This window comes from Penaeus vannamei, chromosome 18 (genome assembly GCF_042767895.1).
Source record: "Penaeus vannamei isolate JL-2024 chromosome 18, ASM4276789v1, whole genome shotgun sequence".
Taxonomy (NCBI): Eukaryota; Metazoa; Arthropoda; class Malacostraca; order Decapoda; family Penaeidae; genus Penaeus; species Penaeus vannamei.
Window position 1 is genome coordinate 37,790,415 of NC_091566.1, and position 25,670 is coordinate 37,816,084.

Here is a 25,670-nt window from a genome sequence, read left to right on the forward strand (position 1 = left end):
TCTCTCTCCCTCTTATGCCTCCATTCTTCTCCCTCTCTCCCTCTTATGCCTCTATTCTTCTCTCTCTCCCTCTTATGCCTCCATTCGTCTTCCTCTCCCTCTATTGCCTCCATTCTTCTTCCTCCCCCTCTTATGCCTCCCTTCCTTCCCCTTCGTACCTTCTCATCACTTAACACCTCCATACCAGGATTCGCAAGCTCCGCCCTCCACTTGGACAGGTACTTGCAAAAGTATTGCTCGTGCATACTTGCAATCTGATATCGATTCTATATATAACCACAACACCTCCATCCATTTTATATCAAGACCCCATATCACGGTTTTCAATCTTTTTCCCTTTGATACGTTATTCCTTCATTTTCACTGGTATGTCAGCCGGTTTTATGGAAACGGAATTCAGTGAATAAAACGCATTACAGAGAAAATGTATAAAATAGGTGGTTTATGTGTTAAACTACCATGTAGGTTGTTTCGTGGTTGGGTCTTTTAAACCTCACGTTTTTTTAAGATACGTTTCACCGTGAAGATAATGAAGAAGAAAGGAATATAAAAAAACGAAGGAGAGAATAAAAACGAAAGAGAGAGAAAGAAAGGATGATTTTTTTTTTATAGACATGACTTATCTCTACTTTTATCTTGTCGTTGGAAAATTTATGGTCTGGGACTATAGGTAGTAAAGTTTTAAGTACATAAGTATATGTAAGACCATACATTCTAAGTAATCCGGTGAAACTTAGCTAATTTTTATTATTACTATTATTATCATTTTGCGAAACTGTAAACTAAATATCCTAAGTCATCTAAAAAGAAAAGAAAAAAAAAATCGCAAACTAAGGAAAACCGCAAAATCTTTATATATATATATATATATATATATATATATATATATATATATATATATATATATATATATATACATTTTGCAACTTCTACACCAACACCGCTCGTACACAAATACACTTACAAACTCGAGCCTAAATCCCAAAACAGAAACAAGCACACACGCAAAGACAATACAAAGACTAACACACACACACACCTGTTCCCGTCCCAGGTGTTCGATACACAGGTGGGGGGTGGGGGGGAGGGCGGTGAATCCAGTTTCTGTACCGACTGAACTTTTTCAAACGAATTTCGAAATCGGATACCACGTTTTATGTAACGGATGTTGGAAGGTAACTCACTCTCTTACTCACTTACTCTTTTCTTCCTTCATTCATTAGATATTGGGGGGGGGGGGGAGGAGAATCCACTCATTCACACTCATTAATTCATTCACTCACTCACTCACACCCATCCTTATATTTATTCATTAGATATATGAATATAACCTACTCAACCAACTTACTTCCTAACTAACCAATTCCTTTCCTTATAAATTTCTTACTCATTCACTCTCATTCAGTTATTTACTCACTCACTCTCATCCCTACAATTATTCACTAGATATTATAAGGTAACCTACGCAACCTACTTACTCACTCACTCCCTAACTAACCAATTCCTTTCTTTATAAATTTCTTACTCACTCACTCTCCCTCACAACCCCCCTCCCCCACCTCCTACACCACCCCCCCTGTTTTTCTTACTCACTCACTCTCCCTCACAACCCCATTTCACATGACAACCCCCCGCCCTCCCCCACCTCGCCCCCCCCCCCCGTTTTTCTTCCTCACTCACTCTCCCTCATAACCCCCCTCCCCCACCTCCTACACCCCCCCGCCCCTGTTTTTTCTTCCTCACTCACTCTCCTCACAACCCCATTTCACATGACAACCCCCCGCCCTCCCCCACCTCCTACACCCCCCCCCCCCTGTTTTTCTTCCTCACTCACTCTCCCTCACAACCCCATTTCCACATGACAACCCCCCCTCCCCTCTCCCCCCACCTCCTACACCCCCCCCTCCTGTTTTTCTTCCTCACTCACTCTCCCTCACAACCCCATTTCACATGACAACCCCCCGCCCTCCCCCACCTACACCCCTCCCTGTTTTTCCATCTGTCTCGCTTACCTTATGGGAAAGAGAATATAACTTGTTTCCCTTGACATCAAAACATTCAAGCCTTCTATTCTTACTAAGTCGTTTCCAAGTTTATTTATCGACTTTTCGACTATTATTAGTGAATGACAGGATCTTTTTTTTCAACCACGTTTTCAATTTTTGATTAATTTTTTTTCTTGATTCTTTAATTTCTTTTCTTAATTAGTGTGTATGCTTGATTTTATTTTATTATTATTATTTTTTTAAGATCGTATGATCAGTTTGAAAATTAGGTCGGATATAATATACGCTAATTTTAGGGTTTTCTTATAATATAACAAATTTTAGCTTATAACCAATATTTTTTTTACTCAAATGTTTGCCCGAAAAGAATTTTTAAAAAATCAATTTCTTGGAATCGAACCCCACCGCATATTTTTTTTCGATTAAAATACAACAATCTTAAACTCAAACTCCATTTTTTTCCACAAAGATACAACAAACGAGAGCCAACCACAATGCATTTTTCTATAAGAATACAACACCAGCCTAGAATCAGAGTCCAGCATGTATTTTTCGGTGAAGATACAACCTCACCCAATTCGAGAGAAGGAAAGGCTCTCGCGAAATGACTTCATGAGAGCTAACAACCCCATGAACAATTGTTATACGTGAACATCCCTGAATAACACCTCGCCAAACCTCGCCAAAAAAAAAAGACTTAGAAAATAATTCCACACGAGAATCATTTCCTTTGGAGTTGACGTTGTTCTTGATTCTTGGAAAAGAAAAGGAAAAGAAGATGAAGAAGAAGAAGAAGAAGAAGAAGAAGAAGAAGAAGAAGAGAGAGAGAGAGAGAGAGAGAGAGAGAGAGAGAGAGAGAGAGAGAGAGAGAGAGAGAGAGAGAGAGAGAGAGAGAGAAAACAGAAATTTCGATTCTTCTTTTTTTCTCCATCCGTTTTTTTTTTTTTTTTTTTTTTTTTTTTGTCTCTTCCATAAACCATCTATATGAGCCTTTAAAATGTCAGCTGAGTAAACGCTATGAGGAGTAAGAACACTCATGAATACTGCATAATCACGTCAATACAGCTGCCTCATCCCTCAAACTATTGCTATCAGTTCGATAGAGGCTATTCTCGGATACTCACAACCTGCAATTTTCTTCTCCACCTCTTCCTCCTCCTCCTCTTCTTTTTCTTCCTTTTCCTCCTCCTTTCTCTCTACCTTCCTCCTTCTCTCTCTTCGAGTATTTTTTTCCGTTTTTCTCGCTCTATCTTCTTCCTCTGTCTCTTTCCCTCTCTCCCTTTCTTTCTTTCTTTTTCCTCTCTCTCTCCTTTCAATCCCTCTCGAACACTTTACTGATCTCCCTCATTCCCCCTTCTCTCATTAAACACCCTTAGATTAGTCAACTCGTCTCCCCCCCCCCCCCCTTCCCGGCGCCAAACACCCTGTCAACCGCCGGCGACCCTGTCAAACACAGCTGATCTCGTCCGCCCACGACCGCCCACGCTATCTCACACTGGAACCATGACCATATAGCTCTCCCTTTCTCCCTTTCTCCCTTCCCCCTGCCCCGTTCACCGTCAACTGCCCTCCCCTTTAGTCTCCATCCACTTCCCCCCTTCCCCTTCTACTATCTATCCCCTACCCCCAGGCCTCGTCTTTCCATTCCACCCATCTTAATACATATTTCCCTCCTACCCCCCTCCTATCACCTTCCCCCCCCTCATCCCCCTAGTCCCCTACCTACTTCTACCAGATCCCTCCTAAGACCCCAACCCTCACCCTACCCCCTACCCCTTTCTACCACCTCCCATCCCCTCCTAGTCCCTACCCCCAACCCCTTTCTACCACATCCCACCCCCCTCCTAGTCCCTACCCCCTTCTACCACCTCCCTCCTATCCAACCACCCCCTCCTCTCAAGACCCCTCCCCCATCCAACCACCTCCCTCCTCTTTACCCACCCCACCCAACCACCCCTCATCCAATCCCCCATCCACCCACCCCTCCTCTTTACCCCCCACCCCCTACCCCCTTCTCTTTACAGCTGGAGGCGACTTCCGGGCGAACAGCGACTTCCCTGATCGTCTACATCGATTCCGGGCGATAAATATGACTAATGACAGTACTCGGGCCCGGCGGGAGGAGCGGCGACGGCGGCGGCGAGTGTCGGCGGCGGCTCTCGCTGGCGCTGGGCGGCGCGGGGAGATCGTGGCCGGATTTGCGAGTCTTTTTTTTTTTTTTTTATTCTTAATTTTGTATCTAATTCCGAGAAACTGTTTTTATTTATTTATTATTATTATTGTTATTACTATTATTGTATTTAATTTCGCGAAACTTTTTTTTTTTTTAATTCTTATTTTTGCATCTAATTCTACGAAACTTTTTTTATTCTTTATTCTTATTTTTGTATCTAATTCCGAGAAACTGTTATTATTATTATTATTATTATTATCATTATTATGATTATTATTACTGTATTTAAATCCACGAATCTTTTTTTTTTTTAATTCTTATTCTTGCATCTAATTCTACGAAAGTTTTTTAATTCTTTATTCTTATTTTTGTATCTAATTCCGCGAAACTGTTTTATCTATTATTATCATTATTATTATGATTATTATTATTGTATTTAAATCTACGAAACTTTTTTTAATTCTTATTCTTGCATCTAATTCCACGAAACTTTTTAAAAATACTTTATTCCTATTTTTGTATCTAATTCCGCGAAATTGTTTTAGTTTTATTCTTATTTTTGGTCTCTTGTTACTCTTCTATCTAATTCCGCGAAACTGATTTATTATCATTATCATTATTATTATTATTATCATCTTTATTATCATTGGTCTCTTGATCCGCGGAACTTTTCTTTCTTCTACTTGGTCTTAATTTTGTATGTATTTTTTTCTTGATTCTTATTCTTATCATTATCATTCTTTTTATGTTCTTATCTTCATTCTTAATTTTCTTCTTGATATAATTAGTAGTACTCTTATCTTTAAATCTTATTCTTATCATTAGTAGTTATTATCATTAGTTGTCACCTTTATTCTGTCTGTCTGTCTGTCTCCTTTTTACCATCTTTCCTCATTAGACTCGCCATTTCTTTGCCAACTCCCGCTTCTTCCCTCCCTCCCTCCCTCCCTCCCTCCCTCTCCCTCTCTCCTTCCCTCCCTCTCCCTCTCTCCCTCTCTGGTGCCATGCCATAACTCCCGCTTATCCCCCCCCCCCCACGGTGCCACGAAGGGTGCCATCACCGCCCGGCCGTCGTGAGTTCGCCGTCAGGGAGCGAATGCAGCGACGAAGATAATGGAAAGGAAGAGAGGAAGAAGTATAATATGAGAGATAGGAATGGAAGAGGGAGGAAAGGAAGAAAGGAAGGAAGGAAGGAGGAAATGAAAGAGAGAGGGAGGGAGGGAGTAAGGAAGAAAGGAAGGAAGAAATGAAAGAGGGAGGAAGGAAGAAAGGAAGAAATAGAAGAGGGAGAGAGGGAGGAAGGAAGAAAGGAAGGAAGGAAAAAATGAAAGAGAGAGGGAGGGAGGGAGGAAGGAAGAAAGGGAGGGGAGAGGGGAGGAGGAGAAGACGTACGGGAATGAAGGAGAAAGGGGAGAGAAAAAAGAGATAATATACGAGAGAAAGGAAGGAAAGAAGGAAGGAAGGGAAAGGAGAGATGGCAGGAAAATACGCATGGAAAAGGAGATGGATAGGAAAGGGTTGGAAAGGAGGTGAAAGAAGATGAAATTGGGAAGAACAGCGAGGGAGGAAAGCTAATGAACTGTACATTATAAAGAAGGATAAAGGAGGAACAGTTAGAAATAATTAAATCAAACCATTAACCCCTTCACCCCCACCCCCCAAAAACTAGAAAAAGAAAAGAAAGAAAGAAAGCAAGAAAATACCGAAACAACTTAAACATCTCCCCCTTCTCCCCCCCCCCCCCCCGTCTTCCCCTGCCCCCCACTTCCTTCCATTTTCTCCCTTCCCCCTCTCATCCCTCCTCTTCCCCTTCCCTTCCCTACCTATCCTCCCTCCTTCCCTTTCCTTTCTACCCCCTCCTTTCCCCTACCCATCTAGCGATAACAAAAAAAATCTTTTATCTCAGAAGCTTCCCCCAACCCCCTCTCCCCCACCTCTTCCTCATCTGCCCCCTTCCCCCCTCCCCCCTCTCCCATCCTCCCTCCCACGACTTCTATACCCACCCTCTCCCTCCCCCCCTCCTCTCCCTTTCCCCTTTCCCCTTTCCCCTCCCCCCCACTTACGTCCCCTCCACCCCCTACTGTGACGGCTGCTGACACCTCCCCCTCCCCCTGGGGCCTACTCCCCTGGGGCTGACGGCCGGTCTTTGTGCCTATAATTACGACCTTTTGCTTGAAGAACAATAGCAATAATAATATCAATAACAATAATAAAAAATCATAATCATAGACCTAATAGAGGGAATAATACAAATAATGATGAAAACGATAGGAACAACTGTAATAATTACCAATAGTAATAGTAATAATTATACTAGAAAAAAATAATAGTTATAAGCGAAAGAATAATAACGTCTTCATAATAATAGTAATAATGACAATAATAATAGTAATAGTAATAACACTAATACAAAAATAATGATAATAATATATTGATATAATAAAAAAATACTGATATAATGAAAATAATAATAATAATAATAATAATAATAATAATAATAATAATAATAATAATAATAATAATAATAATAATAATAACAATAATAATACCAAGGAAAGCCGGGAATTCCCCTTCGCCGAAGACTTGCTTGACGTCTTATCATAACTAATATAAAGTTGCTAACACAGGAGGAAAAGAAGATGGGGAAGGGAAAGAGGGAAGGAGAGAGGGAGGGAAAGGAGAGAGGGAGAGGGAGAGGGAGAGGGAGAGGGAGAGGGAGAGGGAGAGGGGAGAGGGAGAGAGAGGAGAGAGAGAGAGAGAGAGAGAGAGAGAGAGAGAGAGAGAGAGAGAGAGAGAGAGAGAAAGAGAGAGAGAGAGAGAGAGAGAGAGAGAGAGAGAAAGAGAGAAAGAGAGAAAGAGAGAAAGAAAGAGAGAAAGAAAGAAAGAGAGAGAGAGAATGAGACAGAAAGAAAAAAAGTAACAAAACGAGAGAAAAAAAAAACAAACTAAGACACACAATAACCTACAGAATAAACACGAAAATAAAACAGAGAAAGAGGCACAGAGACAGAGCGAATAAGGAAGCACAAGAAGGAAGAAGGAAGAAAGGAGAACGCAAAAGAGGTCCCAGCCCAGAGACCCCTTGGGACCAGAGGGGAAATTAGGAGACTAAGGAAGTTTTGCGCTCCAATAAGCAAGTACCCAAGAAAATGCAAATAATAATAACATTAATAATGATCACAATATCAGCATCAATGATAGCAACAACAACCATCATCATGTTTATAATAATAATAATAATAATAATAATAATAATAATAATAATAATAATAATAACAATAATAACAATAACAATATTAATAGCAATAATAATGGTGATGATAATAATAATAATAACAATAATAATAACAGTAACGACAATAACATAAAAGTAAAATAAAATACGATAATTTTTACAAGCTGGATGGAAAGTTGAGCCACATGAAAGTTGACTGCGAAACCACAACAACGAAAGTGTGAATGAAAATATAAAATGGATATTGTGACAGGAATAACGCGCTTATTTGAAAGCGGCAACACAATAAACTAGAAAAATAACAGCAGTATTTTTAGGGATAGCTGTAGTAGCAATGGTATTGTAATAATAGTAATATTTCGACTATCAACTACCGCTAATAATATTAAATACCATTAGTACAACTACTCCCGATACCCATAATTATCGACCTCATCATCATTACAGCTTTTAAAAATGTCAAGCAACTGAAATACCATCTAATAGGCAGAAAATCACGATCCACGGGGAAACTCAGCGAGGAAAACAAAGATGGCGCGAGGGCCAAGCGCCTGCGAGAATCCGGCGGCTACACGAACGCCCGCGATAACCACACGCCACACGAACGCCTCGTTACTCTCGCCGCGCCACTTTCTGCGATATTATTTTTCCGGCTCGCAATGGTTCTCTTACTCCTAATTTGCCAACCATCTGGCTCGGATATTTATGTTTCGTAATAGTCCGGCGGCAGCTATTAGGAGAAGCGTGTTTCATGCGAGAGGGATATTTTGGCGGGAAGAACGGCGCTCGTTGTCCGAGTCCGCGCGCCATGGCGGCTGCGACGTGACCGTTGACGAATGCCGTAAAGGCCGGCCGGCGGAGGGAACCGGCGCTGACACCGGCGGAGGGAACCGGCGCTGACACCGGCGGAGGGAACCGGCGCTGACACCGGGGGAGGGCTTTAGAACTGACACCCGCGGAGGGAATGGACGCTGACACCGGCGGAGGGAACCGGCGCTGACACCGGCGGAGGGAACCGATGCTGACACCGGGGAAGGGCTTTAGAACTGACACCCGCGGAGGGAATGGACGCTGACACCCGCGGAGGGAGCCGGCGCTGACACCGGCGGAGGGAACTGGCGCTGACACCGGCGGAGGGAACTGGCGCTGACACCGGGGGAGGGCTTTAGAACTGACACCCGCGGAGGGAACCGGCGGAGGGAATGGGCGCTGACACCGGCGGAGGGAACCGGCGCTGACACCGGGGGAGAGCTTTAGAACTGACACCCGCGGAGGGAATGGACACTGACACCGGCGGAGGGAACCGGCGCTGACACCGGCGGAGGGATTTAGAACTGACACCCGCGGAGGGAACCGGCGATGGGAATGGACGCTGACACCGGCGGAGGGAAGGGGCTCTGACACCAGTGGAGGGAAGGGGCGCTGACACCGGCGGAGGGAAGGGGTGCTGACACCAGCGGAGGGAAGGGGCGCTGACACCGGCGGAGGGAAGGGGCGCTGACACCGGCGGAGGGAAGGGGCGCTGACACCGGCGGAGGGAAGGGGCGCTGACACCCGCGGAGGGAACCGGCGGAGGGAATGGGCGCTGACACCGGCGGAGGGAACCGGCGCTGACACCGGGGGAGAGCTTTAGAACTGACACCCGCGGAGGGAATGGACACTGACACCGGCGGAGGGAACCGGCGCTGACACCGGCGGAGGGATTTAGAACTGACACCCGCGGAGGGAACCGGCGATGGGAATGGACGCTGACACCGGCGGAGGGAAGGGGCTCTGACACCGGCGGAGGGAAGAGGCTCTGACACCGGTGGAGGGAAGGGGCTGACACCAGCGGAGAGAACCGGCGCTGACACCGGCGGAGGGAAGAGGCTCTGACACCGGTGGAGGGAAGGGGCTGACACCAGCGGAGAGAACCGGCGCTGACACCGGCGGAGGGAAGGGGCGCTGACACCGGCGGAGGGAACCGGCGCTGACACCGGCGGAGGGAAGGGGCGCTGACACCGATGGACGGGCTAGCGCTCCAGATCGAAGGGCAATGCGGTCGCTTGCTTGGAGTTTTATGGTTGAAATTTTCTCTTTGCATTACTGGTCATTTGGCAGCAGCCTTCCCTATCCTTCGGCTCGGGGGTTTCCGAGTGCCACGAGGGCCGGCTGGCCCGTCAACCCCGGTGAAGCAGCCCCGGAAACCTGGCCCGCATTCACACTCTGAAAAGCAGGACGTGACAGCGGCACTTACCTTGATAGAGTCGTAGCAAGCGGTGACGCGTCCGTTCTGGACCTCGACGTTGGGCGGCGGGTGAGCGAACTTGCACTCCGTGTCCGGCCGCGTGCACTTGTTCCTCTGGAACTCGCGGCACACCTCCAGCTGGAGCCAGCGCGAATCCTTGACGTTGAGGAAGTTGTTGACGTTCACCATTGCCATGTTGGGCACCCCCGGGCTCACCATGGCGCTGTAGGGGGCGCTGTGCGCGGCGGCGGCGGCTGCGGCCGTGGGATCCAGTTGGCCGGTAGTCGAGACTCCAGGCGGAGTCTCACCACGCCTCCAATAAATGCTCGAACGACAGCGGTGAAAGCAGCAGCGGCAGGAGTTGAGGAGCAGGCGGCGTCGGTGCTGGTGATGTGGTGGGTGGTGGTGAAGTGGTGAAGTGGTGGTGGTGGTGTTTGTGGTGGTGGGGTCCGGGCGCGCTCTTGGGTCACTCGGCTAACCACATTACCCGCTACACCGACACAGACACAAGCCCACACAGCAGCAAAAGCCTCGGGAGTAAGCGGTAACCACAATTTGTCCAGGACGGTTTTTGTTTGTAAGCGAGCGTGTGGTGGTCAAGGTGGCTGCCAGCTGTTGGATCAAAGAAGCAAGCTGATGGCTGGCTGGAGTGTCAGGTGAGGTGGCAGGCACTCTCCGGGTAGGGTCTGCAAGAGAGAGGACGACGTCACATGGTGAACCACAGCGGGGCGCTACTACTTGGTCTGCACCGCCCCCGCCTGCCGCCCACGCCGCCCACACGCCCGGACAGCCGCTTCTACTACTCTACACACGCTACGCTCTCTCTGACGTTAACGATCACCGCGTCTCGAACATTTGCAAAAAGCCTTTGTGCGAATGTTCGCGGCAGATCTCAAAGACACGGAGGTGAAAAGAGAAGCCAATGGAAGTTGTCAGCTATTCAAAAATCTAAATCCTCATTCTTTAAAAAAATGAATGATTACTAAATGACAAGTCAAAAAGAAAGCTATCCATGACGGGCGTGCTCGCCGCGCCACGGGCAAAGGGCGCGGACGCCCACGAGGAACTCAAAGACAACTTCCACGGCGTGTGGGCGTGACTCCAAAAGCTACCGGGCTGTCCAGGGCGGTGCTGGCGGTTACCACGAGACGCGTCCCCCTTGAGGTTCACAGCGGCCCCGTGGGCGGGTGCGGGCGGCGGAGGGCGGGGGAGCCGTGGCAGTGCGGGCGCTACTACTCATTCTCAGCTACAAGGGCGGGGAGGGGCGGCGGGGCAGGGCGGGGCGGAGGGCGTGGAGATGGAGAGATAATTCACGGAGGTTAATGGAGGGCGTGAGAAGAAGGGAGAGAGGGAGAGAAAGCGCCGAAGGGGATGCCAGACAGATTAATAGACTCATATACATACATGTGTGAGCATATATATATATATATATATATATATATATATATATATATATATATATATATATATATATATATATATATATATATATATATATACTCACACCTAATGTATGTACATATATATCAATATACATTTAATTATGGCGTATATGTAAATGTGTGTGTATATCTGTATATATATATATATATATATATATATATATATATATATATATATATATATATATATATGTATATATATATAATGCATGTGCATATACATCAATAGACATTAAATAAAAACGTATATGTAAATGTATATATACATACATACATACATACACACACACATAGTATATATATGTATATATATATGTGTGTGTATGGATATAGATATGGACAAATACACATAGTTGAATAATATACACGCAGATATACATACAGCCTTATATATATATATATATATATATATATATATATATATATATATATATATATATATATATATATATATTATATATATATATATATATATATATATATATTATATATATATATATATATATATATATATATATATATATATATATATATATATATATATATATATATATATATATATATATATATATACGCACATACATATATATACATAAATTAGAGAGAGAGAGAGAGAGAGAGAGAGAGAGAGAGAGAGAGAGAGAGAGAGAGAGAGAGAGAGAGAGAGAGAGAGAGAGAGAGAGACGGCTCCAAGAACAAAAAGGACAGAAAAAGACAAGAAAATGAATACAAGGAAAAGGAAAGGGGGAAAAGGGAAACAGAAAAGAGATCCAAGCAAAAGAGAGGTAGAGGGTAGGGATGGGAGAGAGGGGGGGGAGGGCTGAGGAGGGATCTAAGGGAAGGAGGCTTATGAGGAAGGCCAAAGGTGGGGGGGAGGGGAGAAGAAGCCTAAAGGTGTGGGGGGAAGAGGGTTGTGTGGAAAGCTAAAGGGAAGTGGGATAGGGGGACGGGAAGGGGGGGAATGAGGGGAGGGGTGGAATAAGGTGGCAGGGGAAGGGGTAGGGGAAGGGTACTAAGGGGCGGGTAGGGGTAGGGAAGGGTACTAAGGGGGCAGGAAGGGTAGTAAAGGGGGGGGTGAAAGAGGGTAGGGGAAAAAGCGAAAAAGGGGACGAGAAGGGGTAGGGTGTGGAACAAAAGGGGAGGGAAGGGGTAGGGGGAGGGAGCCAACAGCCCGCACTGCCCAAGACACAGCAGTGATCAGCCCACCAGCCCTACAACCAAGCACATGGACGCTCAGCCTTAACAAGCGATCAGCTGGTCGTCGTCACAGAGGGAGGGGGGTAGGAGGGAGGGGGGGTTAGAGGAGTTAGATGGGTAAGGGGAAGAAAGAGAGGGTTGGAGGGGATAAGGAGGAGAAAGAGGGGGATGGAGGGGATGAGGAGGAGAAAGAGGGGTTGGAGGGGATGAGGAGGAGAAAGAGGGGAGATATGGGGGAAGAAGGAAGGGGGAAAGGGTTACAGACTGAGACGGAGAGGGAGAGAGAGTTAAAAGACAGTGAGAGAGAGGTAAGGATAGTGGATAGAAGGAGAGACTTAGACTGATAGATAGAAAAGGAGAAGGAACATGGTAGAATGAGGGGAAGGGGGATTCTAGGAGAGGAGAGAAGAGAGAGGGGGAAGATACAGAGGGAAAGGATTGAGAGAATGAGGAGAGAGAGAGAGGAGAGGATAGAGAGAGGAATGGCAGAGGCCGAGAGGGGGAGGATAGAGATGTGGGTAGAGAGAGGGTAGGATAGGGAGAAGGAAGGCGTGGCAAACAGGTTGGGATGGCACAGGTTAGGACAAGGGCCAGCCAAGTTACAAGGTGAAGCCGCCATCTTCAAAGAGACGGTTCCTTCAAAACAAATAAAATAAAACAGATAACAGTAAAAATATAGGCTATGCCAAAATATATATATATATATATTTCATCGGCCAGAGAAAAGAGTACAAAATTGATCACACTTCTTGAAAAAATGCAAAAAATAATTTAAAAAAACAACAAAAAAAAACAGACGAGGAGCAAGAAGAGGATATATTTTTTTTTCAGCTCAAGAGCGGCCCATCGCTACTGGGTTTCGGGGGAATGGCGTGTCATTTAAGATGCCCCAAATTACACACAAAAAAATATCTACTGGAAGTATTCTCCTTTGCGGGGGAGGGTTGGGGGGGAGGGGGTTGGGAGGGTATCGAAAAATAGGGAGGGAAATGGGGAGAAAAAACGCCGGTGCTAGAAAAAGAATAAGAATAAGAATAAGAAGAGAGAGAGATAGATAGATAGATAGAGAGAGAGAGAAGGAATGCTCAGGTACTACTAGGCAAGTACATCCTATTAGTAAAACAAAAGGAACATCAACCTTTTTCAAAACCTACATAAAACACACTTTTTTATCTAAAAAATAGTCCAGGTCAGATCCAAGAGTCAGAATATGCTTAGTTACGAGACAAGACCAAGAGTGAAAAAAAATTAAAGCGAGAGAGTCCGGCTGTTCGAAGGATTGGGGGAGGGAGGGGAGGAGAGGGGAGGGGTGAGGGAGAGGGGAGACGGCGAGGGGTGAGGGGGTGAGGGAGGGGAGACGACGAAGGGTGAGGGGAGGGGAGACGGCGAGGGGTGAGGGGGAGGAGACAGCGAGGGTGAGGGGAGGGGAGACGGCGAGGGGTGAGGGAGAGGGAGACGACGAGGTGAGGGAGAGGGAGACGACGAGGGATGAGGGAGAAGGGAGACGGCGAGGGGTGAGGGAGAGGGGAGACGGTGAGAGGTGAGGGAGAGGAGACGACGAGGGGGTGACGAGGAGGGGAGACGGCGAGGGGTGAGGAGAGGGGAGACGGCGAGGGGTGAGGGAGAGGAGACAGCGAGGGGTGAGGGAGAGGAGACGACGAGGGGTGAGGGAGAGGGGTGAGGGAGAGGGGAGATGGCGAGGGGTGAGGGTGTGAGGGAGACGACGAGGGGTAAGGGAGAAGGGAGACGACGAGGGGTGAGGAGAGGGGAGACGGCGAGGGGTGAGGGAAAGGGGTGACGGCGAGGGGAGAGGGTGTGAGGGGGTGTGAGGGGGCGCAGCGGAGATCCGAGTCACTATACACAAAACTCCAAAAGACCATTCCAAAAAACAAGGGTGAGGGGGGGGGGCGATCACTGGCGAGGGGGAAAATCGGAAGATGGGGAGAGAGAGAGAGAGAATAAGAAAATATATATATATATATACGGCGAGGGTCGGAGAAGGTTCTTTCGTCATGCAAGATAAGGCAAGACATCGAAGCTTCATGTGATTGTGGCACTTGGGTGAGTCTACGCCCGACACAACACTGAGGGAGAGAGGGAGAGAGAGAGGGAAGGAGAGAGGGAGAGAGAGGGAAGGAGAGAGGGAGAGAGAGAGAGAGAGAAAGGAGGGAAGGAGAAAGAGAGGAGGAAGGAGGAAGAGAGAGAGAGAGGAGGGAAGGAGAAAGAGAGAGGGAGGGAAGGAGGAAGAGAGAGAGATGGAGAGAGAGAGAGAGGGAGAGGAGGGAAGGAGAAAGAGAGGGAGAGGAGGGAAGGAGAGAGAGAGAGAGGGAAGGAGAAAGAGAGAGAGAGGGAAGAAAGAAAGATAGAGGAAGGAGAGAGAGAGAGAGAGAGAGAGAGAGAGAGAGAGAGAGAGAGAGAGAGAGAGAGAGAGAGAGAGAGAGAGAGAGAGAGAGAGAGAGAGAGAGAGAGAGAGAGAGAGAGAGAGAGAGAGAGAGAGAGAGAGAGAGAGAGAGAGAGAGAGAGAGAGAGAGAGAGAGAGAGAGAGAGAGAGAGAGAGAGAGAGAGAGAGAGAGAGAGAGAGGGAGAGAGAGAAAGGGAAAGAGCGAAATCAATGAAAAAAGATAGAGAGATAGATAGATAGATAGAGAGAGAGAAAGGGAGATAAACAGATAGATAGAAAGAGAAAGAGAGAGAACAACGAAAAAAAAGGACACGGAAGATAAAACAGGACCTTCCCTTCACCAAACTCTCCCTCTCAGCTCCCTTAGCACACCGTTTAGGACAGGAATTCTCGCAACCACAGTGCCACTACAAGGCGGTGCCAAAGGAGGGGTGTGGGAGGGCAGGGCCAGAATATACGAGCAGAGGAACTAGTATCTACAAGCTGTGCGGACATCGTTCAACACGCTCTTACATATACGGGCTTTGTGTGTGAGAACCAGAGAGTACTAGGTGATAAGGCAAAAAAAAAATAATAATAATAATAAATAATAAAAAAAAATAAATAAAAAAAATGATAATAATAATAATAGGGGCACGATGAATACAGTCAAATTCTACAAAAGAACACATACAAACACATATAAAAAAATAAATAAAATAAAGAATGAGGTACAAATATGAGGGGTCTCAAACCACAAAAGAAAAAAATATAAAAAAGGGATTATAAAGATGACTTCCATTTTTTTTTTCTTCTTCTCAAAATCGGTATGATCATTTCTTTCTTTTAGACTTGTGGGACTTCTGTCGTGTCTATAGCGGTATCTTGGTTATTACGGCCTGTTCTTTGGCGAATACCATGGCTATTGTATATTTATCGGGATTAAAAAGGGACGGTTTACTCATCCCTTTCTCTCGCTTCTCTTTCTCTCTCCCTCTCTTTAACTCTCTCTCGCTTCTCTTTCTCTCTCTCTTTAACTCTCTCTCGCTTCTCTTTCTCTCTCTCTTTAACTCTCTCTCTCTCGCTTCTCTTTCTCTCTTTAACTCTCTCTCTCTCTCTCTCTCTCTCTTTAACCCTCTCTCTCTCTCTCTCTCTCTCTCTCTGTCTCTGTCTCTCTCGCTTCGGTTCTCTCGAATACGGTTAGCAACGATGCTCGGTATTTTGAATCTATTTAGTAATATCAACGAGAAAGATAAAATCACGGTTATTTTGTTTACTTTTTTGTTTCTATGAGGTTAGTTCCTTATCTTATAATGATTATAAATAAACAAATGGAAAAAAACGCCTAATTTTGATCTCAATTATATACATATATTCATACATCGCGTTAGTTACAGAAATACGGTAATCAATATCCAAACAGATATGTGTGTGTGTGTGTGTTGCATGTGTATACACGCGCGTTACATACATATTTACATACTGAATTCATGTCGCAAGAGGAAAAAAAACCGCTGCCAGAATTGACATCAATATGGAGATTAGAAGATATTGAACAGCTGGTAAATACACCTAATTCCGTTTCATTCCAGGTGTGTTACGTTATGATACATTGCTCTGACATTTTGTGTTACTTAATATCAGCCTAATCATTAAAGGCAATTAAAAAAGAAAAGGAAAAACGTATGAGAGGAGAGAGAGAGAGAGAGAGAGAGAGAGAGAGAGAGAGAGAGAGAGAGAGAGAGAGAGAGAGAGAGAGAGAGCGAAAGAAAGCGAAAGAAAGAGAGAGAGAGAGATAAAGCGAAAGAAAGAGAGAGAGCAGCGAACACGGAAGCGAGAGAGATATCGGAGAAACGACAGAAAGAGAAAGAAAGAGAAAGAAAGAGTTTGAGCACGAACTAAAGCCGAGAGAGGGGTGGGAGTGGGGGAAGTGGGGGTGAGGGGGTGAGAAGTTACACCGGGGAAGCGGAGCGACGTAGCACTGGCACTCTGGGGATTAACAGTGCCACCTACTCTGCATGACACGTTCGGCTCAGGGATTTAAGTCAGAGGAAAATGTACTATATATATATACATATTTTTTATATAAAAACCTAATAAAAAATGACGAAATAGGTCAGGGGAAAATGTATTATATATATATTCTTCATAAAAACCTACGAAAAAAGAGGAAAATGTATTATATATAAGTATATATTTTTTCTAATATAAAAAACTACCAAAAAATAGGACGAAATAAGTCAGAGGAAAATGTACTACATATATCTATATATATATTTTTTATATAAAAACCTACGGAAAAAAGAGGGAAAAAAAACATAAAATTGACCTCACAAAACGGAGAAGAATTATAACACTTAGACCACTACCTCTAATCCATGAATTAGGAATGAAAGAAAAAAGAAAAGAAAAGAAAAAAAGAATAACTAGAGATACAATTAAAACTGAAAGAAAGGAAAAGAAAAGAAAAAGAATAACTAGAGATACAATTAAAACCGAAAGAAAGGAAAAGAAAAGAAAAAGAATAACTAGAGATACAATTAAAACTGAAAGAAAGGAAAAGAAAAGAAAAAGAATAACTAGAGATACAATTAAAACTGAAAGAAAAAAGAAAAGAAAAAGAAAATAACTAGAGATAACATTAAAACCGAAAGAAAGGAAAAGAAAAGAAAAAGAATAATAACTAGAGACACGAGAAGGTCATGAATGCACCTAATACAAAACTGCTTTCCGTCGCCATGCACGTGTTATGGGCTTCGATACTAAGGTGCAAGCATGCGTGGCAACTGGGATGGCGCCACTCGGGGGGTAGGGGTGGGGTGGGGTGGGGAGGGAGGGGGGAGTGACGAGGTATACACACACACGCGCTGACACACACACATATATATATGCATGCGTTGATGTGATATACTTCATATATATATATTTTTTTAATATGTGTTTTTTTTTCTGTTTGTGTATTTTTGTTTGTGTGTTTGTTTGTTTGTGTGTTTGTTTGTTTGTGTGTGTGTGTGTGTGTGTGTGTGTGTGTGTGTGTGTGTGTGTGTGTGTGTGTGTGTGTGTGTGTGTGTAAGTGAGTGAGTGAGTGTGCGTTTGTGTCTGTGTATGTTCATGTCCGTATACACCCCCCAAAAAAAAAAAAAAAAAAAAGAGAGAGAGAGAGAGAGAGAGAGAGAGAGAGAGAGAGAGAGAGAGAGAGAGAGAGAGAGAGAGAGAGAAGAGGGAGGGGGAAGAGGAAGAAGGAGGAAGAGGGAGAGGAGAGGGGAGGGAGAGAAAAAGAAAGAGAAAGAGGAGAGAGGGGAGAGAGGGAAAGAGAAAGAGAGAGAGAGAGAGAGAGAGAGAGAGAGAGAGAGAGAGAGAGAGAGACAGAGAGAGAGAGAGAGAGAGAGAGAGAGAGAGAAGAGGGAGGGGGGTAGAAGTGACTGGGTAAGAAAGTGTTACGCAACCATGACACGTATAACAATACGAGCCCTCCCTAGTACCTCCCCCCCCCCCTCCCCCTTGCTTCCTCCTCCTCCTCGTCTCAAACACACCTGTTCAACAACTGCACTCCCCCCCCCCCCCTCTCTCTCTCTCTCTCTCTCTCTCTCTCTCTCTCTCTCTCTCTCTCTCTCTCTCAAAATAAAGTATTAACGTGGTAGAGATAAATAGAATAAGGAGAATGGGAGATAGGGGGAACGGAGAGGGTGATAGGGATGATGAAAACAATTAAGAGAAAAGAGGGAAAAAAGGGCCAACTTCAGGTAAGAATCGACATGTAGGAAAAGGTCTGTCAATAGGCTACGTGGAAGGAGAAAAAAATGATTGGTGTGTCTCCAGGTGGGAGCGATGGAGGAGGAAGAGGAGGAGGAGGAGGAGGAGGAGGAGGAGGAGAAGAAGGAAGAAGAAGAAGTATAAGAAGAGAAGAAGAAGAAGTATAAGAAGAGAAGATTAAGAAGTATAAGATGATGATAATGATGATGATGAGGAGGACATGAAGGAGGAAGAGGAAGAAGAAAAAGAGGACAAGGAGAAAGGAAGAGAAGAGAAGATTAGGAGAGCTAGAGTAGCAAGAACAGAATGATAGTAACAGTAACGAGGAGGGGGAAAAAAGAGGAGAATGAGGCAAGAGGAGGACAAATAACGTGGCGAAGAGTCCGAATCCCCAGCCCAGAGAGGCAGCGCAAGCCAGGCAAGCACCACACGAAACAAGGACATGCAACCTCGGCAGCCGGGATGTCCCAAGGTCCCGCTACCTCCTCCTCTCCCCCATCCTCCTCCTCCCTCTTCCCTGTCCCCCCTCGTCTCCCCACACCCCTTCCCTCCGCTCCTACAAACCCTGTCTCCCTCTCCCTCGTCTCCCCCACCCCCAATCCTTCTCCCTCTTCCCTGCCCCCCATCCCTCCTCGTCTCCCCCCACCCCATCCTCCTCCTTCCCCCCCCACCCCATCCTCCTCCTTCCTCCCTACCCCCCTCGTCTCCCCCACCCCACCCACCTCTCCTACAAAGCCCTCACTTCCTCAAACTCACGCGACCTTCACGCTCCTGCCCGCCGCCGCCGCCGCCGCCGCCGCCGCCCGCCCGCTCCCGCCGCCGCTACTGACGGACAAAGAGCGGAGTGCGGATAGCGGTAAACACGAGGCGGCGGCGGCGGAGGAGGAGGAGGAGGAGGAGGAAGGAGGAGGGGGAGGAGGAGGAGGAGGAGGAGGAGGAGGAGGAGGAGGAGGAGGAGGAGGAAGGAGGATACGGTACTAATTTCACCTTTTTTTTACCGCGAAAACCTCTACGGCATAAACGGTTGATAAGTGAAAAGAAAGATCTTTAAAAAGTAACAAAGATAAAAAAATAAATAAGTAAATAAAAAAAATTATTATTATTTAATAAAATAACAAAGATCCAAAACGAACACACATAAAAAGGACCCGAAATAAAATAATAACAACAATAATAATAATAATAAACAATAAAAAAAATACAACAAAACAAAAATAATAATAACAAACAACAAGAAAAATAAATACAACAAAACAAAACACAAAAAAATTCGTCATTTACGTAGACGGTCCCGGTGAAGCCTTGCTCAGCCTTGGGCAAAAAGGACAGTTATTCCCCCTCCGTTCATTGGCGTCCTGAACGTCTCATTCTAATTAAAGACATTTTTTTCTTCTTCTTGAAAGATCGTTTGATTATATTTAGAACGAAAGAGACATTATATTGAATTATATTAATGAATTATATTAAATTATATTAAAGAATTATATTAAATTATATTAAAGAATTATATTAAATTATATTAAAGAATATTAAATTATATTAAAGAATTATATTAAATTATATTAAAGAATTATATTAAATTATATTAAAGAATTATACTAAATCATATTAAAGAATTATATTAAATTATATTAAAGAATTATATTAAATCATATTAAAGAATTATATTAACTTATATTAAAGAATTATATTAAATTATATCAAAGAATTATATTAAATTATATTAAAGAATTATATTAAATCATATTAAAGAATTATATTAAATTATATTAAAGAATTATATTAAATTATATTAAAGAATTATATTAAATTATATTAAAGAGACACGTTTCCACCGTCAAATCTACGCGAAAGAATGAAAATTTAGCAAAATTATAAAAAAATACGTAATTTTAAATCGATAACGAATTAGAAATAAAATAGAAATAGAACTTTTAAAATGGAAATCTTTAAAAAAAATAGCAATAATTAAATAAAAAAGAAAACGACAGAAAAAAATAGCCATAATTAAATAAAAAAAAAACGACAGAAAAAATAGCAATAATTAAATAAAAAGAAAACGACAGAAAAAATAGTCACAATTAAATAAAAAGAAAACGACAGAAAAAAATAGCAATAATCAAATAAAACGAAAACGACAGAAAAAATAGCAATAATTAAATAAAAAAAAAAGAAAACGACAGAAAAAAGAAAAATCTTCCCGCGTAATAATTCAAAGTACCCACAGCAATCAATGAATAAAACGGAGGTACAGACGAGACAGATGAATAAATGAATAGGGAAATGAATAAAAGTCTTCGATCACGATTAAGACTCTCTTGGGTTTTCTCTTTTTTCCTTTTTTTTTTTTTTTTTTTTTTTTTTTTTTTTTTTTTTTTTTTTTTTTTTAGCCATGACGTCTTTCAAGGTGATGGGGGGGGGGGAGGAGGAGGGGGAGGGAAAGAGAGAAGGGGGAGGAGGATGGAGGGGGAGGTAGGGGAAGAGAGAAGGGAGAGGAGGATGACAGAGGGGGAGGTAGGGGAAGAGAGAAGGGGGAGGAGGATGGAGGGGGAGGTAGGGAAGAGAGAAGGGGGAGGAGGAGGGAGGGGGAGGGGGGGGAAGAGAGAGAGGGAAGGAGAGAGGGAGGGGGAGGTAGGGGAAGAGAGAGAGGGGGAGAGAGGAAGACAGTGAAAGAGACACACATACAGAGAGAGAGAGAGAGAGAGAGAGAGAGAGAGAGAGAGAAGAGAAAGAAGAAGAAGAAGAAAAGGATAAAGAGAAGCGAAGAGAAAAGCAAAGAAATCCAGAAGAGAGACAGAGAGAGAGAAGAGAAGAGAAGACAGAAGAGAGACAGAGAGAAGAGAAGAAAAGACAGAAAAGAGACAGAGAGAAGAGAAGAGAGAGAGAGAGATGCAACGAGATCCCGTCAGCGTTATCTGCGTTGCTGTGGAGGCTCTTTTCCCGAGATACGGACCAGCAAGTACAGTACGTTATCTGGAGACTCCTTGGGTGGTTATCTCGCCTCGGATTTAGATGCTCCCTCCCTCATTCTCGCCTTCCCCTTCCTCTTCCCTCTCCCCAACTCACTCCTCCCCCATGTTATTTCCCTTTACCCCCTTCCCCATTCATCCATTATCCTATCTCTATCCCTCCTCTCCATTACCTTTTCCCCTTATCCTTCCCTCTCCTCCCTCACCCGCACCTCCAGTACGCTACTCCTACCTCTATTCTCCCTTGCCCTCTCCTCTTCCCATCCCTCTCCCCCACCCACAACCTCCTTCCTCCAGCACGCCCTCTCAACCTCCCCTCTCCCTCTCTCTTACCCTTACCCCTTCTCACCCCTTCCTCCAGCACGCCCTCTCAACCTCCCCTCTCCCTTTCCCCTTCTCACCCCTTCCTCCAGCACGCCCTCTCAACCTCCCCTCTTCCTTTCCCTTTCCCCTTCTCACCCCTTCCTCCAGCACGCCCTCTCAACCTCCCCTCTCCCTTAACCCCTCCCTCTCCCCCCACCTACCTCAAACCCCACCCCAACGGCGCCAGCAATATACCAGCGACACAGCAGAGAGATTTAGATTACATAAGGTGACTATTCTTTCCTCGTTTATCGGGTTTTTGTATACGGTGACTATTCTTTCCTTGCTTATCGTTTTTTTTAAGTGTATTTTTTTCGGTCTTCTATCTTATCGTGTGTTGCTTCTGGAGGGAGAAGCAGACAGACTTACTGATTGAGATAGAGACAGATAGAGGAAGGAGGGAGAGAGAGAGGGGGAGGGGGAGGGGTGAGGGAGAGAGAGAGAAGGAGAGAGAGAGAGGGAGGGAGGGAGGGAGGGAGAAAGAAAGAGAGAGAGAGAGAGAGAGAGAGAAAGAGAGAGAGAGAGAGAGAGAGAGAGAGAGAGAGAGAGAGAGAGAGAAAGAGAAGAAAGAGAAATAGAGAAAGAGAGAAAGAAAATGACAGAGAAAGAGCGCGAGAAAGAAAAAGAGCGCGAGAAAGACGAAGACATAGAGAAAGAGAGAGAAAGAAAAAGAGCAAGAGAGAGCAGATACACCTCGATGACTCAGTGGATGCTTGTTTGGAGGGGAGGGGGAGGGGGGAGGAGGGGGGGGGAAACTGATCCCTGAAAGAGCGTTCGCGTAGTTACTCCCACTTCAGTTATAAAAACCAACACGCGCATGATGTTGTTTTCCCTCATAACATCCGACTCCATGCGGTGCTACGTCCCATCTCCTAAAATATCTTCTTTTCTAAAAAGAAGAAGAAGAAAAAAAAAAAGCTATTGGATATTTTAAGGCTTTTCTCGTTTCCTTTTTTTTTTATCACTTTCTTTAATTTAGGGGAAAGATCTTGCGGCTTATGAGTAGTTCCTTTTTTATCACGATTTTTTTTTTATTTAGGGAAAACATTTCGTGGCTTATGAGTAGTTCCTTTTTTATCACGATTTTTTTTTTTGTATTTAGGGAAAACATTTCGTGGCTTATGAGTAGAGTAAAATTCTAAATATATCTTCGCTAAGTAGTTTTTTCTTTCTTTAAGTGAATGCACTGGGTGTTGGGGGTGGGGGATAGGGGTGGGGAGGGCGTGAGGAAAGGGGTTGGGGTGGCAGGAAAGGGGAGAGGGTGGGGGGGGAGACGGTTAGTGTTTGCAGGACATGTGCAACCCTTTTCTTTTCCTTTTTCTCTCTTTCTTTCTTTCATTTTATCTCCTTTTGTCTGTCTGTCTCTCTCTCTCTTACTCTCTTCTCTCTTTTGTATTAAATGTTATAGAACTAAAAACGAAAAGCGGTGAACCACAAAACAAATGAACATAAAAATAAATAAATAACTAAATCAAACAATAATATTAATAAAAATAAAATAAAGAAATAAATAAATAAAACAATAATAATAACAAAAATAAAATAAACAACTAAATAAATAATAGAATGAATGCAGGTAACTTCAACAACCAATAAGTCACGTAAAGATAATCAGAAATGAAGGCGAGTTGTGTTAAATGTGTCCGACTCGATAGCTTATCCCGGTGTTAGATCTTTGGTGTTAAGGGAAACGGCGCAAAAACTATAAAAACTAAAACTAAAATAATAATAATAATTAAATAAAAACTAAAACTAAAACTAAAACAAATAAAAACTAAAACTAAAACAAAAACAAATAAAAACTAAAACTAAAACTAAAACTAAAATAATAATAATAATTAAACAAAAACTAAAACTAAAAACTAAAAACTAAAGCTTAAACGAACTTCTGAACTCATCGTAAAGAAATAATAATGTATAATAAGAGCACGGCGCGGTTTTGCGATGGACGAATAACTGTTGGTGTGATAAGAAAAGAAAAATGTGTATATAGGATAATAAATGATAAGATAAGCAACGTCTTGATCTATTTTTAAAATCCTGATATAAGTTATCTAATCCTAAGCATATGTGAAATCCATGATCAGTACTTTAGAAATTCATAAAAAAAACTATAATAATAAAGTTAAGAACGATAGTAAAAATCAGAGCATCATTAATAAACAATAAAATAATCATAAACGATAAAATAATCATCAGATAAACCTAAAAATAAAACATAAATCGAAAAATACAATTTAAAAATCATAGCATCATTAATAAACCATAAAATAATCATCAGATAAACCTATATAAACCAAAAACAAATACAAATCGAAAAAAAATAAATTATACATTAAAAAAAAAGCAGTCTGCCTCCCTGTTGTTATTCGAATCACACGCATTTTCACACATTTCCGACAAAAAACCGATATTCAATTGCCTGAGAAGACACACACAAGGATACGGCAGGTTTTTTTTTTGCATAAACCCCGGCTGCTGCGACATTTTCTCGTGTGTGTGTGGGGGGGGGGAGGTGAGATAGCGGGAGGGGGAAGGGGGGGGAGGAGATAGGGATAAGGGGGAGGAAGAGGATATAGGGGTAGGGTGGAGGAGAGGTGGAGGAAGATATAGGGGGAGGGTGGAGGAGGAGGTAGGGGGAGGGTGGAGGAGGAGGTAGGGGGAGGGGAGGAGGGAGGAGGTTGGGGGAGGGAGGAGGTGCAGATAGAGGAAAAGGAGAAGTAGGATATAGGGGAAGGAGAGAGGGAGATATGGAGATATAGAATCAACGAGAGAATAAGGAAGAAGCGATGGAGGCGGATAAAGAATGGAGAGAGAGAGAGAGAGAGAGAGAGAGAGAGAGAGAGAGAGAGAGAGAGAGAGAGAGAGAGAGAGACAGAGCGAGAGAGAGAGAGAGAGACAGAGACAGAGAGACCGACAGACAGAGAGAGACAGAGAGACAGACCGACAGACAGACAGACAGAGAGAGAGAGAGAAATCCATTAGGACTCGCAAGACGGATCCCAAACACACCGGAAATACTCAAGAGCACACAAGGATACTCTCTCTCTCTCTCATCCATCACGATCCGCGTCATCAATCTGCAACTTGCAACTCAATCTGCAACGTCAGACAGCCTGCTTGCTGAGACATGACAAAAGCATTCCTTGAGTAGTTACTAATGAATGCGTTGGATTATTATTATCATGAACATTATCATTATTTTCGTCATCGTTATTATTTTTTGGTGTGTGTGCGTGTGTGTGTGTGTGTGTGTGTGTGTGTGTGTGTGTGTGTGTGTGTGTGTGTGTGTGTGTGTGTGTGTGTGTGTGTGTGTGTGCTTGAGTGTGCGCGCGCGTGCGTGCTTGTGTCGCCATTCTGATTACCATTCACACCGTTATCTGACTTTTATTAACTACAATCAGACCATTTGCTTTCTCTCGCCACCCCCTTTATCGCAAAATCTGCTCTATTCCGACCTTTCTTGGATATTTCCCGCTCCGAGTCCCTTCCCCCCCCCCTCCTCTCCCATGGGGACACTGATAATCTCGAGACTTAAATATTGTGCAAAATAGTTTCCTTTTATTTTTTCGCGAGTTTCCCGGAACCGAAACATAAAAAAGGTCGTAATGTAATGTGAATTCTCTCGATCCTCTCTCTCTCCTTCCCTTCCTCTTTCTTTCTTCGTAATTCTCTCGCCCTCCCTTTCCCTCCTTCCGTTGCTCTCTCTCTCTCTCTCTCTTCGTAATTCTCTCGCCCTCTCTCTCTTTCCCTCCTTCCCTTGCTCTCTCTTCGAAATTCTCTCTATCACCCCTCCCCTTCCTCCCTCTCGTCCTTCGTAATTCTCTCGACCTCTCTATCTCCCTTTCCCTTCCTCTCTATCTTTCCCTCCTTCCCTTCCCCTTCCTCTCTCTTCCTCCGTAATTCTCTCGCCCTCACTCTCTTT

General features: G+C 44.0%; 1 protein-coding gene across 24 annotated transcripts in view; it reads right to left on the reverse strand.

Moving 5' to 3' along the window:
* Window positions 1-25,670, reverse strand: part of LOC113808002 (muscleblind-like protein 1) — a 575,352-nt gene that overhangs the window by 525,520 nt on the left and 24,162 nt on the right. For all 24 annotated transcript variants that reach the window (XM_070133277.1, XM_070133275.1, XM_070133286.1 and 21 more), the window contains one exon: window positions 9,651-10,327. In XM_070133277.1, the coding sequence (XP_069989378.1) occupies window positions 9,651-9,860 (210 nt within the window). In that variant the 5' untranslated portion in view covers window positions 9,861-10,327. The remainder of the gene's footprint in view (window positions 1-9,650; window positions 10,328-25,670) is intronic.